Raw genomic sequence first — 15477 nt, forward strand, 5'->3', positions numbered from 1 at the left:
TATTTTTTGAAAGTTTTTTGATAGTTTTGGAAATATTCGTGTGGTTATAAATCAATTCAACAATGGTTAATAATAGTAATGAAGGTATCTTCATTAAAAATGGTTTTTAAAAAAGTGGATTTTTTTTGTGGTTGTGTTTTTTTATGTCCATTTTAAGTGTATTTCTTTGTGATAAAAAAAAACATCGTTCTTAACTTTAATAAGTATTTTCTAAAAATGGTCGAAAATGGGTCTTGGGTTCTTTTTTGTTTTATAATCAGCAATGTGTTCTTAAACTAAATCACGAAAAAAATCTTGCTCCAACTTGCAATTCTTTATGAAATTGACATTTTATGGGATCAACTGCGTTCATCAAAAATGGTGACTTATTCAAAATACGGCTCGATTGTGAAAATTTCAAACTTTTCGAACAAAATTAATCAGTTAATTGGATTGGAATAGCTTAATGAAGGAGAAAATGCGAAATTTAAAGAAATTTCGAGGCTTTTTGTGTCAGTTTGAAGCAAAAATGGCAGCATTGCCAGAGAAAGAAGGAGAACTTTATGGAGAATAACCAACGATGGCTTCACTTTATTTTTTTTGGCAAGTTCGTAGACCAGAACATAAGCTTCTGTTTGATGAAAGAAAAAAAATTATTTTAGAGAACTTCAGGCAAAAATATGGGACTTGTGGTGGACATACCCAAACCTGATTATGGCACAACAAATGATGTCAATACTAGTCGACGTTCTTTTTCGAATCCAAAGTTGAGTTCCGAAATAACCCGTAAAGATAAGAATATCATCTTTAAATTTGTATTAATTTTGACAACACTTGCTGCTGGTCGAGAAACAAATATGGACACGTTTGAAGAACTAATTTTTGGAACAATATACATATATTTATATATACCTAGGTGTTCTTTCGATAGAAGCGTTGTAAACAAGGTACAAAAAAATAAGGAATGCAAATTTGGATCATACTCAAAAGAGTTCGACGTTGAATTTAATTAACGACTTGATTAATCACTTACTCATAACGTCAGATCCTTAAATGTAAAGCATCAGAACTAGTGTACAATTCTCAAAAAGTGACCCAAATATAAATTTTACTGGGTTAACAATAGTTAAATTGCAGAATTATACCCATTCAGTTAGACCTTAGTAATATGCATAATTCTTCCGAAAGTGATGGTGATTACTTTATGAATAGAAGTATAAATTTGTTTAACTATTTATTTAGCTATTAAAATAATGTAATCTCGATAGCAAAACATAAGCAAACAATTATAAATACAAATTAAAATAAAAACAAGTTCGCTGCTGAGCTCTTTTAAATAAAATATCCTAGATTTATATGTTTTAGTGTATCAATTTCTTTGTTTTTAGGTTGCAATCATAGATATAAGTGATAAAATACTATTTCAAGCATATTTGGCTGAATTTCTTATTTAATTCCCAAGATATTAATTTTGCCGTTTTTTCTATACACTCGTTCCACTGTGGACGATTTGTTTAAGGACTGAAAAGCAGGGTTGTAGTCGTCAAGGGATCATTTTTGAATGTTCTTCAAATTAAAAAAACAAATATTTTTTTCAAACACTATTTCGAAACAAACACATATGTGTTTGTACTAAGACATTGCTCTAATTTTTAAGTGACAAGTTTTTGAATGCCAAAATCATATGGTATGTCGACATCGGGTGATTAGAAACCTTAATGACTTATGGGGTTTTCGTTTGTTAAAAAAAAATTAATTTATTTTTTGATCAAATCTCTCAAAAAAACTGTTGTGATTACTTAATTGAAGTTAAAAAGACAAACAAAAATTGACGGTCAAAAAACAAATTGATTGTTTACCAAACAAAAACCCTATTAATTACATCTAGAGCTTATATCGCATTCTCATCAAAAACATAAATGGCATAGATGAAGGTATAAGGTTCGGAATATTTTTTCGAACTCTGAGTTTTTGGAAGAACAAAAACTATATTTGTTTAAAATAATACACAAAGCATCGCCAAAACTGAAAGAATATTTTTTTTTATGTTGCACAAAAATATATAAATTTAACATGTTTAAAAAAATTCTCACCAAAAGTCAATGCGATAGCAAAAGTGAAATGTGTGCATTCGAAGTTAATGTTATTATTTTAATTCAAGGTGAAATATAATTATGTAGTAATATATGCAAAATAAAGGAGCTACTCAAATAAATTAACAATTTATTAACAATAAAAATAACAGAAAAATATCATTAAAAAAAATACAAAATTCACTTGTTCATACAAAATTTATTATGGAAATGAACAATATAGAAAATACCTAATAATTAAAATTCAATGATAACGAAGCAGAAACAAAACGGCACGTTTGTGTTGGCAACAAATGCAAAGCAAATACGTATAAATTTCTTTTGATTTTCTTCAAACAATCTATGTATCTGCAACTAAAAATATATACAGACGTACATAAATATTTCGGTTTGGTTTTATTTGTTTATCTTAAAGTTGTTGATTTATACCTACGTGTTTTGTTTTTATTAACAGCTTCCTGTGAAAATCCTTTTATTCGTGATTAAGCTCATTGAGTTTGGAATAAACAATATTATCATGTCATGATTAAAAATACAGAAAAATGCGTGGGAACATTTTCTCATGACAAGGTTAACGTACATTATAACCTGTTGGATCTCTATTGCATTTGGTTGATCCACCAGAACAACTGGAATAGTTTTAATTTTAATTCAAGGTCATATGTTCGGATAAAGTTTTGCCTTGAATTTTATCATAAAATTTTTGAAAAAATTCTTACAAGTTCAGTTTCAAATGTACCTATTAATTTGAATTTGTAAACAATTTTGTTTATTTTTGCGCTCGTTAAATAAACTATGCAATTCCTTTTATGGCCTTGAATGCGCTCCAACTTTGTAATGTTTTGAAATTCTTTGTCTTTTTTTTTGTGTATGCAAATGCGGAAGTGAATTTTCTATTGCGTCAAAGTTTATAGTTCTCAGATTATCCATATGTGGTAAGGTTGACAGTTGCCTGTTAATTGCCATTTTTTCCCATCAAGTCGAGAATTGTTTTAAGCTAATTCATTTTCATTTGCATTTTCCCATGCACCCTCAATTCTAAAAAAAAATCAAATGTACATACTCGTATGTACCTACTTTTATTGTGGAAGACTGTTAGAAATAAAAATGAAACTTTTACAAAGCTAAAGCTAAGCTATGAAGATATTTAATTTAAGGTATCGGTTCGGATGCTTGAAAATCAAAAACAAATTTTTACAATTCAACTGTATAAAAAGCAAGGAGGGGAGGGGTGAGGGGTGAGGGGTGAGGGGTGAGAGAGTGAGAGAGTGAAGACCTATGACAAAAAAAACTACAAACTAGGATTAAGTTCCCTTAAAAATATTTTTAAGCTTTTATGAAGTTTTCGTTGTACAGTGGTGTTTGAAGCTTTGCTACAAATTTTGGAAACTCATTCAGTATACTGAGGGAAAAAACAACTTAAAATCAACGAAAACCACGTCGATTCAACTTTTTTTCGGAATGATTTAGCGTTGAAGACGAAAATTTTGTTTCAACTTTGAAAAAAGCATCAATTTAAATAAAAAAAAAGAAAAAATTGGCTGGGGATTGAACCTACAACTCTTGGGTCTCAAGGCGAATGCTTTACCACCGTGCTATCTCACTGTTGAAAATTAGGGTGTTAAAATGCAACAAAAGCTAAAGTGCGATAAAAATCGAAATTTTTTTTACGTTGTTTCAAATTTAATTTAAAGATGTTTTATGTTAGTTTTTTCAACGTTAAATCAACGTTGACCATATTACATCTTACATTGCGTTTTTTCCCTCAGTATAATTAATTAGATACAATTTTGCTTTTGAAAATTGACTTTTCAAAAACTGTATTATATAACAAAAAAAGGTATAGCACGATATTGTAGGTGTAAAAATTGGTTTTTAATATTTCTTTTTTCAGATGAGTTAATTTTTGTTTAAATTGCCCCTCCCGACTTAACGGGGGGAGATTAGACACCCCCCCTTAAAAGATTTTTTTTTGTCTCGACTCAACCTACACGCTCAAGTCTTTTGACACATTCCTCCGGAATCACCTTACTCAGACAATCAGTAAATTATGGCGGTCACCGTGGTGTATGCGTAACTTTTAGTAAAAAAAAATTTAACAGCTTATGCAAATGTGGGGCGAATTCATTAATGCGCTGATGCTTTTGCATCAAACATTATTCTGTCTTCGTCTTAAAATAAGTTAAAAACAAAGAACTATAAGATTGGCAGTTGCACCGTATGACGTATGAAAAAATACGATTACCGAGCTATTGATACTTTATTGTGACGTCAGACTAGCAACTATTTCAACTGACGCAGAACGTTTATCTATTCTAAGTTTTTATCTATCAAGAAAGGATTATGTGAGAATGCAGAAAATTCGAAATTTTGAACTATGTCTTTCAGGATTTAGGTATTTGGATTCCAAAAAGTTTTAAATCCATCCATAAAAACATTTTAAAATTCGACACCTGGGTCTTTTTACTAACCAAAACGCAATTTTAACAAAATCTAAGTTCGATAAACTTGTTTACAAATAAGAAGAAAAAAACAAAGAACAAACAACAACAACAAAACAAAGAATAAACTATATACTTCTACTAATAGTTCACTATTGGCTTAAGATCAAAACGCGTTCTATTTAATATTATTTGGGGAGACGCCCCTTATAAACACCTAAGAGCCAACTAATCGCTAATGTATTTTAATAAAGTCTACTATATATCATTGCACCTACTTTCCTATTCTGTTGTGTTAAAAATAGTAACTTCACATAATATCAATTAAAATAAATTTACAAAACTGCAAGCTATGCATGGCATGGCCTTGGAATATTGCCAGACCTGGCACCTTTTATTGTTGTGGTGATACTGCGAAACAGAATCTACGTATAATGTATCTTTAAGAATTTTTTTCTCAATATGCAGGGTGTCCAGAAATCGCTGTTTTTTTTTTACTTAAAAAAATTAGGTACCTCGGAAAGTTTGATACAACTTAACTACTTCAAATACTCATGCTCCAAGCTTTGTAGACAAAAATCAGATTTGGAAGAAATATTTTTGAAATTTGAAAAAAATTAAATTTTTTTATGTTAGTAAAATATTGTTTGTATAAATTGAATTGAATATTTTTAAATTCGAAAAAAATTAAATTTCTGTATGCTTGTAAAAAATTGAATTTTTTCAAAAATATTTCTTCCAAATTTGATTTTTTTCTACAAGTTTAGAGCATGAGTATTTGAAGTAGTTAAGTTATGTATCAAACTTTCCGACTTTACTAAAAGTTTCAGTCAAGTTTGATGAATGGGCCTAACTCTTTTACTTGAAGCGTTTACGAGACATTTGAGCTTGAACATCGAAAACTTCTAGAGGTAAGGTATAAGCCCACCTCTGGAAAATAATGGGTGTATAGTTACTTAAGAAAGATATTTCCATTCTCTTACTTTCTTATTAAAACAGCATTATTATTATTATTTTTAATTTTAATTTTAATATTTTTTAACTACCTACATTTTTTTAACTAAACTAAAATAAACCAGTTTCTAATAAACTTGATTATTTATTTAAATAATTTATTTTTAATAAAAAAAAAACAATTAGTACAAAAATTTCTATTAAACTTAAACTTGATAAGTTCATGACTTTTTCTTTTTGAGGATACCAAATTGGAGAACGTTAAATAACCTATAAATAACCTATAACCATTAAACGAGAAAAACGCTTCCAATGGCATCTCTTTTGTCAATCGATGACTATTAGTTCAGAAGCTATGACGGAACAAACATACGAGTAATACACTGAACACTGTTTAGTAAACCATAAAGTAAAAGAAGAGAATGATAGTGAATAATTTTTTTTTAACTGAAGACAACTACAATACATTACTCAAAAAATAATCTATCTTTTGATGTGAAACACCCTGTATTTTTTAAAAAGATCTTTTCAAAATACTTATCAAATCATCTGATAAATATTAATTTATTTATGATTTAAAAATGTAAATTTTTGTGTTGATTAGAAGATGAAAGGTTCCATTTAATTTATTTCATCAACATTTTTGATCCTTGTTCATCTTGAAAATCTTTCATAAATGAAATGTGACTAAATGCAAAGACATTTTGTTGCAGATTGTTTTTCTTTAAAATTTTCTTTTATTCTTTTGTGTTGTTGTTTAAATTAGTGTGGCCGTGGCCGATTGTGTTGCAAGAACTACTTTCTTAACATAATCGATCTCATTTTAATCTCATTTTCAAAGGCCATCAACATGAACAATAAAGTACCATGTTACTTGTAAAAAAACAAAAAAAAAAAAAAAAACACTATATAAAACTTATATTACTTATTTACTACAAAATAAAATTAAAATAGAAACAAGTTCACAATAAATTATATATATCGTCGTCTATTTAATTTAAAATAAGATAACAGGTACATAAATGGTAGACATACATAATGTAATTGTAATTGTAATTCGAATTGCACCAGCAGCATTTTCTATTGATGCTATTGAATGAAACGAGTATAAATGTTTTTAAGTAAGTGTTTATTTATAAGAAAATAAAATATAAAGAGTAAATAAGTTATATAATCTATGTGATTGATTTAATTGGCTCGAAGTTAGCTATCGATCGCAAAAACTGATTAGATTAGTTAGTATCAACAAATTATTCCGTCAACCCAGAACAACAAATTTTGATGTGAAAAAAATTATTTTTTTTAACGAGCCTAATAAAAATTTTTTACAACTTTAAATTTAAAAATTCTTTTAGACTTTGATCCGATATGGCCGATGAAGAAGATCCATGGGGTTTTGACGAAGGTGGTGATGATGCACCAGCTGTTGTAGAAGCTGCACCAGCAGGACCAGCAGCAGCAGCAGCAGGACCTGCAGCAGCAGCAGCAGGACCCGCAGCTGCCGAAGGTGGTGAGGCTGAAAAGGCCGCGGAGGGAGAAGCAGCTCCACCACCTCCACCCCCAGAGGATGACGGCTATAGAAAACCGGTTCAATTGTACAGACATTGGGTCAGGTAATATCCTTGTAAAATCTATTATTTTGGATAGATTTTTTTAAAATTTCCTTAAAATTCTTAATTCAAGGCCAAAATTCCTTCAGTACAAGTACATGTACAACTACAGAACCAATTATTACAACGACGTTATTGATTATCTTGATAAGAAACAAATAGGAGTTGCCAGGGATATTCCAAGAGCACAAACATGGGCTGAAAGAGTACTTAGAACAAGTACTTGCACGTAAGTTTAACACACAAAAAATGTTAATAAAATAATGTTGATAACATTTTTATGTTAAAATTACAGTGGAAGGCCATCAAGTAGGTATTCGGCGACATATAAGAAGGATAAGCCATTGGTCCAGACTTTAGCAGCCTCTATTAGGACTTACAATTATCATACAAAGGCTTATATCAACCAAAAATACGCCACCGTATTATAAATTAAGGAAATTTGTTACATTTTTTTTTTTTTTGAAAAAAAAAAAAACTTATAAGCATTCATACATTACTATGAACCATAAAAAACAAAATATAATTGGTATCAATTTTTATTAATCAATCAAATCAAAAAAATAAACACAAGTGTCAAAGTTAGAGCGTTATTGTATCATAAATTATATAAATTAAAATAATAAAATTACAAAAAAAAAATATATATATACTTCCGAGCATCAATCTTACATAATTTTTATATATTTTGAAATAAAATACTCTTAAGTTGATTTTCGAACACTTCAAAGTTTTGAGAGAGAGGCAATATGGAGACTTATGTAACAGTGGTCTCACTTTTGTAGGTACTCGCAAAAGAAAAAAAAAAACTGACTAAAATGTTTGCCAAATTACACACATTTTTCTATTGTGTGTATATAGGGGGCGCTTCAGTAAAAGTAGGTTAATGCAGGTATTTCATCCTAGAAATTGATTAAAGATTTATCATCATCTTGAACCGATGTACCTACCTACTATATGATATTCTATTTCTGATACCCTGTAACTTTACACTAAAAATTTGCTCTTTAATTTCTCTTTTTTCTTTCTTCATGCGACAAGAAGAAGAACAACAAACACCCACAATTTATAATGATGTGTAATGTTAAAAAAAAAAAAAAAACTATTTATATTATATATATATTTAAATATATATATATTTAAATATATATATAGACTATAGGTATAGAGAGAGGTATAAGGTAGGTATGGGCAAAAAGAAAACAAAACAAATGAGCTCACAAGTGAAACGCACAAAAAAAGTGATCCGATTTATAAATAACTACAATGCGGGGTAATTTCGATCAAAAAATAACAAAAGCTTTCAGTATTTTGTTGCAACTAGGTAGCTTTGGACCATTTGAAAAACAGACTTCTTCTCATCTCGAATACTTTTAATTTTTTAAATAAAATTTCAAAAAAAAAAATAAAGTGAGTGTGATTAAAGAAAAAAATTAAATAAAATAAAAATAGATGAAGTAAATAATGTATTATTTAATTGACATAATATATATTATGTAAAAAACAACAACTTTTGACAACCTTTAAATTTAATCAATATAATACCTGAAAACAGAGAAAATTATATCTCTCTTGAGTGCGCGATGATCAAAATGATTTCAAATCATTACCTAACTTATAGAAATGATAGACACCTTAGCTATATACTTTTCGAAAACTCGAAAGGTTATACAAATAATTTTTCAAAATCTTTGTGTATAGTTGAAGTTCAGTTCGAATGTTCTTACAGAATGAATATCCTATTTCTGAAAGGAACAATTAAATGTTCTAGTAAATTTACCTAAATGTGAAAAAGTTCAAACAGTGATGAAACCAATTCCAGCAAAAATGCTCTTTTCTTTGAATTTTTGTGAAATAAAGTAATCCTTATTTCTGTCCTAATTTTCAATTTATTCTTTTCTATAGATGAGTTTGTTAATAACCTACATATTTCTGCAAGGAACAATAAAAGGTTTTCCTAAATTTTCGGAATTGTAAAAAAGTTCAAACAGTGATGATTCCCATTTCACCAAACTGATATTTTTTTGAAATTATTGAGAATAATTATAGTAATACCCATTTATGTCCTAATGTCGACTGATCCTTTTCTATACATGAGTTTTTTAATAACGTATTTCTGCAAGGATCAATAATATATTCTCCTAAATTTTCGTAAATGTGAAAAAGTTTATAGAATGATGATTCCCATTCCACCAAAACTGCTCTTTTTTGAAATTATTTAGAATTATAGTAATCACAATTACTGTCCTTATTTTCAAATGATCCTTTTCTATAGATGAGTTTGTTCATAACCTATTTCTGAAAGGAACATAAAAGTTCTCCTTAATTGCCGGAATTGTGAAAAAGTTCCAACAGGGACTATTCTACCGAAACTGCTCTTTTTCGAAGTTATTTAGAATTATAGTAATCCAATTACTGTCCTAATTTTCAAATGATTCTTTTCCAAAAAATGTGTTTGTTCAGGGTCAGGGCTAGCCTCTTGTCATTATTTAAATTTTGTTTTAAATATTTTGAGTACAATCTACACAACAAGATCAAATATCACTGTTTTGTTGTGTTAACACACAAAACTGCTCTTTTCAGATCTATTTATGTTATAGTCACACAGAAATATTTTTTTTTTTTTATAAACATAATTTTTATTTTTTTTCTATTGTTATTAATAAATTCATAAGAATTATTAGGCAGACAAAAAAATAAAAAAATCCTCAGTGAAAATATTCCGTGCGGTATTGTAAGAAAAATGTACACTTCAAGGCGCAAACGCTTGTTAATTCCCTTTTTATATTTTTTTTGTTTATTTTTTTTTTCGTCGTTTTATATCCGCAAAAGTGAACTCGACTAGAAAAAAAAAAAAATAGAAAATAAAATACGAATTATTTTAGGTGATCACACTTGCTACCCACTCGGATTGAAAAATTTCACAAAACAAACGCCTACAACAAGTGAGGCGGTTGTGAACAGAGGCACCAAGCAAGATTTCGGGGGGCCTGTGGATTTTTGTTTGGGTTTAGTGAATCGAAAAAAAAACGAATTTTACTGCGATAAATTTAATATAATTACGTAAAAAAAATTTCTCGAAGATGAAAAATATTTTCTTGAATCAATTTTGTGTTTATCCTTTTAAGGTTAAACGTAAAATTGCTTTTCTTAGGATGACGTCGGAAACTGTGATTTTGTATAGCAGCTTTGTTTCGTTAAGTTTTTTTTTTCGTCAATATTAATGATGTATGCAAGTCTTTATTGACAGAATTTTCGAAAATGCATGATGAGCTGAAAATAAAATAATTTGTTTTTAATTACAAAAAAAAATGATCAATTTTCTATAATAGGATCTGACACACAGAGACGCATCTTCAGTCGGTCGTTGGTCTGTGAACTTTTATAAAATAAAATTCATTGCTCTATATTTTGAATTAGTGATTCACACAGAATAGCTTTTAATTGAATTTGGGTCCTCTGTTGATTGCAGCTTGTGTGTCACGTTTTTTTTAATAGACAACTCAGCTGACGAGACGTTGATTTGTATTTAATAGAAAAAACCCCAAATTGATTGAAAAATTGTCAGTATTTATTGTTTTATCGTGTCCAAAAGACTACGTGAAGTGAATTATCTCTAGATTAATAGATCTTGCAAGCATTTAAAAGAAAAACAAAAACTACTGCATTTGCGGAAGAGTCTAGTTATATTTTGTGTGATTTAAAAAAAATTGTGATACAAGGAACTTAAGTAATTATAAAGTAAGTTAAACTTAAATCTTAAGTTTGAAATTTTTTCTTTGCCGGTTGAAATAATTTTTTTTTTTCTTTCATGCATCAGTTTCAGATGTAACCGAATTAATGATTTTAAATAAGAATGAACGATACATTCGTTAAAAATATTAATCCTTTATTGATGTTTTCGGTCTTCTGTGTATGTTGGAAGGTGTCAAAAACTGAAAAACCACGTTTAAAATAACGCTCTTTCGCGTTGGTTTAACATAGCGTTAAAATAATCTTACAGAGAAGTAAATATTCTGAACGTGACGTTGAGAGCTCTTATTTCACGAGGCCTTAACCTAGAAATTGTTCTTTTTTTTTTTATAAATTCAAGTAAAGTTTAATTAAACGAAAATTAAAAATCTTTAACTAGGCTTTCCCCTAAATAAGTTACATTTTGACAGAAGAGTTTTCCATCCCATCAACTCTGCAGAGTTTTTTCCGCTCGTTTGTATCTGTGCAAAAGTGTTGCGAGGGTTGGGGAGATACCTTTTTAGCACATTGAAATTTAAACGAAAAGTTTCGTTCTCTTTTTGTACGGGAGCTATGAAAGTAATTAAATTTTCAACAAACAGATTAGATGGATTGAAGAATTTTCAAACAACTTAAGGTGTTTGTTAATTTATGGAATATTGTCATGTATGACCAACTTGAACGAAAATTATTCATTTCAATATACTTTCCTTTTATTATTGTTAGTGCGATAGACTGTAATGCCTAAGGTTATGAGTTCATGTTATAGGTTATAAACTAGTTGATCGATTTCTCATATGCGCCCCTTACATAGCGTCAAAATAATCTTACAGAGAAGTAAATATTCTGAACGTGACGTTAAGAGCTCTTGTTTCATGATGCGTTAACCTAGAAATTGATTTTTTTTTCATAAATTCAAGTGAATCAAACGAAAATTAAAAATCTTTTACTAGGCCTTCCCCAGTTGCGGCAAGGTTTAATGGCAAGCCAATTATGTCTTTCAATGTATGACCAATTCAAACAATTGGTCATATCTCAGATATTAATTAACCGATTTGAAAAATTCAAAGACTTAATTGTCTTGCTAGACATCAATTATAATATTTACTAATTTTGTTTATGACACTTACCGATTTTGAGATAGTTCTTTTTGTTTATAAAATTTTAGGAATTTGCAAAAACTAACATTGCAGCTAGATTTCCCATCCCCAAAAACATATAAAAACACTCCCATATTGCGTTGATCTTAAAATCTATAATCAAAGCGGGTATAAAGTTTAAGCTGAGTAGGGGTATAGTTTTTTCAAATTAACTCGAAAAATATGGGTCATATACAAAAATTTATTAAGATAAAAGTTATGGAAAATAAAATTTTCTACAAGTTTTACATGTAGGTACCTACCTATATTTTTTGTCAAAAATAAAAAATTGCCGAATTATTCACTAAAACGTGTTTTATCTTTAATCCAAGATGGTGGCTTAAGCTCAAGGTCGATTTTCCCGAAAAACTGGTTTTAAGCTCTCAGTGATCCCCTCTATCGTCCTATGAAAAAAAATTGCAGGATCTAATTTTTTCCATTTCGGCTTAATTTTTTTGTACATCCCGACTGGGCTACATCTGTGTCTAGAAGACTAACGGCCATATTATTCACTCTGGATTTAATTTGGATTAAAGTCCAATCCATTAAACCTGAATTTCATAAATCCAAGGATTTAATTTTTTGTTCATATTATTCACTCAAAAAAAAATTATGTGATTATTCAATAAATGTTGTATGATTTGCATTAATCTTTATTTTTCCTTCACAAAATACTTGAAAAAAAACAACTGAACACTGTGAAAATGAATTTTACATCTGGATTTATAAACAGACCTCCAGAGAGAAGTTTAAATTTGTTTGGATTTAACGAGATTGGATTTAAAAAAATTGGATTTAAGATTGGATTTAAGTAGTGAATTATTGAATTGGATTTATTTTTGACATTTGACATTGTTGACATCCAGATGTATTTTTTAAACTAGTGAATAATATGGCCGTAAATTATTATCTAATTCAGTTAAACGAGTTTCCAAAATTTTGAAGCCGTTTTTCTCAAAAGTACAATTTTGAAAATTCGTGGTTTTTGAGCTTACTGAACTCAAAACTATAAAATTAGATATAAATCCTTCTGGAAAATTTTAAAAAGTTGAAAATTGTTGGCCAGTGTTGTTGGCAACACGTAAATCGCATTGAGATCGATTTTAATTGAAATTGACATAAAACAAGCTGAAATATGTAAGATTGATTTGATAGACTCTGCTCACAGAGTCCAGGGAATTTCAGAAAAAGGTGGAAGATATTTAAATAAGTGAGAAAAAGATGATAGGTAGATGAAAAGAAATTAAAAAATCTTGAGGGCTTCCGCCTGTGTAACCAAGGTTGAAAAAAATGGCAACACCAACTCTTTATACAGTTTTTTAAGCTTTAAACTTGTGCATACATAAATTTAAGAGAGAGACGATATTAATCAAAATTTAGGTAAAAAGTTTTAGTAATTTTGATTTTGTTTTCAAAAAGGAAAGTTCTTTTGTCTGGTGTTAAAACCATATTAACACGGCTGAGATAATCCACATATTAAAACGATTAACTGCCATGATCGTGATCTATGACAGACGAATTGGCAGAAAATAGCCAGTAGTGTAAATGGTGTGTAAAAAACTATCAGAGCGTATCAGAGCGAATACTTATACTTACATACGTATATGTACATTATACATACATATATATATCATTTCATTCATGATTTAAATAAAACTTATTAAATATTTTTGGCGGCTTTCTGAACAAAAATTGTCGCATCATCAAAAACTGCGATGATGTATGTTACAATTTTATTATTAAACATAGTCTGAATTCATCATTAAAAGTTCTTCTATCTGTCCTTTAAATTAATTTTTATATTTTTTGTTTTTAGTAAATAATGGCAGGAAGACCAAGAAGAACTCGTATTTATGGTGCCAACTATAACATTGGAGAGAGCTACTATAAATCAGCTCTGGACAATCTTGATAAGAAGCAATTTGGAAGGTAAGTGTGGTAAGTGTAAATGCACTTTGACAACTACGGATTTTATTGATTTTTGATTATACAAAAGAAGCTGTTTTTAAAGTAAACATTTACACAATTTTTAAAAACGTTAATAATATTTTTTTTGTTTTTTTTTTTTTTTTTTTTAAGCTTAAATAAGGAGTCCAGTCCAATTACATTATCGAAACCAAGCCGAAATATGGATGATTTGCTTCCCTCAAACTCAATATTTCAAAAAGGCATCCACGATGATGAGCCTTTATTCGATTATATTCCCAAGGAACCCATAAGGAAGTCTTTACCAATTTTCAATGATGATGAGTCTGATGAAGAGGTATGAACTTAAAAAAAATACTCAGTGTGTTTTATTAAAAATATAATATTTTTTGAAATTTTATTTTATAGATTCGAAGCTCTATGAAGAGAATAACTGATCTTAAAAAAAGCAACCAATCCTTTTTAGATGACTTCACTGCAATTAAGGAAAGAAACAGAAATAGCTTGGAAATTAGTCGTTTCCCAAAAGCTAAGGTAGGATTTCAATAGAAATTACTAAATGTTTAAACACTTTTGAGTTAGCCTTTTGCAACACTATAATAAATAAGTGTTTAAACTAAGAGTATGCCTAACAAAATATCACAATTTTTTTCTATTTGATTTTTGTAGCCCATTCTCGATTTTGATGATATGACTAGCGATTTGGCCACAGCAACATCTGATATTTTCAAATCTACTGCATCAGCTACATCAGCATCATCCAGAGCCAATGCCACCAAGGAACGATTGGCTAACATTGAATTTGAAATGTCAGAAAGGATGGATAAGCAAGTTCAGAGAGAGAAACGATCAACGAATCTTAAGAAGTTCTTAAGTGAAAGTGGCGTTGAAGCATCTAATAAAGTAGTTAAGAAAGTTACGTTTTAAATTGTTTCTGTAATAAATGATTGATTACTAAAAAAAATGTGAACTTAATCTTTGTAAATCTTAGTAAAAGAAAAAAAAAAATAAATTAAATAAATGTACTCAGGTTCAAAAATGGCCAAATCTCCTATAGACGCTCACCTTATTTTTTGCAAATTTGTATGGATTTTATAAGACAACCCGGCAACCGATAAAAAAGTAGTAGAAAAAAAAATTTTTTTAATTTATGGACAAAATTAATTAATTTATAAACAAAACAGAATAAACTAATCACCAAGTAGTTAATTTTTGGTTAATATACTTATTGGGTATTTATAAGTGCAAATTAAAAAAATTAGACATGTAACGAAGACAAGAAGAAACTTTATTTTTCATTAAAATTGTCACAAAAATTGAATACGGCTCTAATCTACAGTTTTTGGTTTCTATGAACCATATTTTTCTTTAACAAATGTTTTAACAAATGGTTATTACCTGGTTTTAATGTATGCATTTGTTATTTAAAATTACTTTTTTATCATTAATTCAAACCATAAGAGCACTGAATGCAAGAAATATTTTCAAAACTTATAAAATATTAAACATATTAAAACAAAAAGTTAAATATAATATCAAGGGGCACGGTAGTGCCCAGCCAAGTTCTCTAGCAACTTTGGGACTACACCCTTATTTACAGGAA

At 28.9% G+C, this 15477-nt stretch overlaps 2 protein-coding genes across 2 annotated transcripts; both read left to right on the top strand.

Moving 5' to 3' along the window:
- Nucleotides 1-6618: 6618 nt before the first annotated feature.
- On the top strand, nucleotides 6619-7743 carry LOC129910119 (flightin). Its single transcript, XM_055987385.1, has 4 exons — nucleotides 6619-6750; nucleotides 6823-7080; nucleotides 7151-7306; nucleotides 7373-7743. Exons 2-4 carry the CDS (start codon nucleotides 6836-6838, stop codon nucleotides 7506-7508), a joined length of 537 nt encoding a protein of 178 aa, XP_055843360.1. The 5' UTR covers nucleotides 6619-6750; nucleotides 6823-6835; the 3' UTR covers nucleotides 7509-7743.
- Nucleotides 7744-10650: 2907 nt separating this feature from the next.
- On the top strand, nucleotides 10651-14931 carry LOC129911695 (uncharacterized). Its single transcript, XM_055989562.1, has 5 exons — nucleotides 10651-10818; nucleotides 13765-13877; nucleotides 14028-14211; nucleotides 14283-14408; nucleotides 14544-14931. The coding sequence occupies exons 2-5, from the start codon at nucleotides 13771-13773 to the stop codon at nucleotides 14799-14801; spliced, it is 675 nt and encodes a 224-aa protein (XP_055845537.1). The 5' UTR covers nucleotides 10651-10818; nucleotides 13765-13770; the 3' UTR covers nucleotides 14802-14931.
- The last annotated feature ends 546 nt before the right edge of the window (nucleotides 14932-15477 follow it).

This window comes from Episyrphus balteatus, chromosome 2 (assembly GCF_945859705.1).
Source record: "Episyrphus balteatus chromosome 2, idEpiBalt1.1, whole genome shotgun sequence".
In the NCBI taxonomy this organism is placed as follows: Eukaryota; Metazoa; Arthropoda; class Insecta; order Diptera; family Syrphidae; genus Episyrphus; species Episyrphus balteatus.

Bases quoted from the DNA above. Each gene is read 5' to 3' on its own strand.
- LOC129910119 (XM_055987385.1), top strand. From the start codon at position 6,836: ATGGCCGATGAAGAAGATCCATGGGGTTTTGACGAAGGTGGTGATGAT. The intron at 7,081-7,150 runs GTAATATCCTTG...TCTTAATTCAAG, and splicing joins TTGTACAGACATTGGGTCAG to GCCAAAATTCCTTCAGTACA. The intron at 7,307-7,372 runs GTAAGTTTAACA...TTAAAATTACAG, and splicing joins CTTAGAACAAGTACTTGCAC to TGGAAGGCCATCAAGTAGGT.
- LOC129911695 (XM_055989562.1), top strand. From the start codon at position 13,771: ATGGCAGGAAGACCAAGAAGAACTCGTATTTATGGTGCCAACTATAAC. The intron at 14,212-14,282 runs GTATGAACTTAA...TTTATTTTATAG, and splicing joins ATGATGAGTCTGATGAAGAG to ATTCGAAGCTCTATGAAGAG. The intron at 14,409-14,543 runs GTAGGATTTCAA...TGATTTTTGTAG, and splicing joins GTCGTTTCCCAAAAGCTAAG to CCCATTCTCGATTTTGATGA.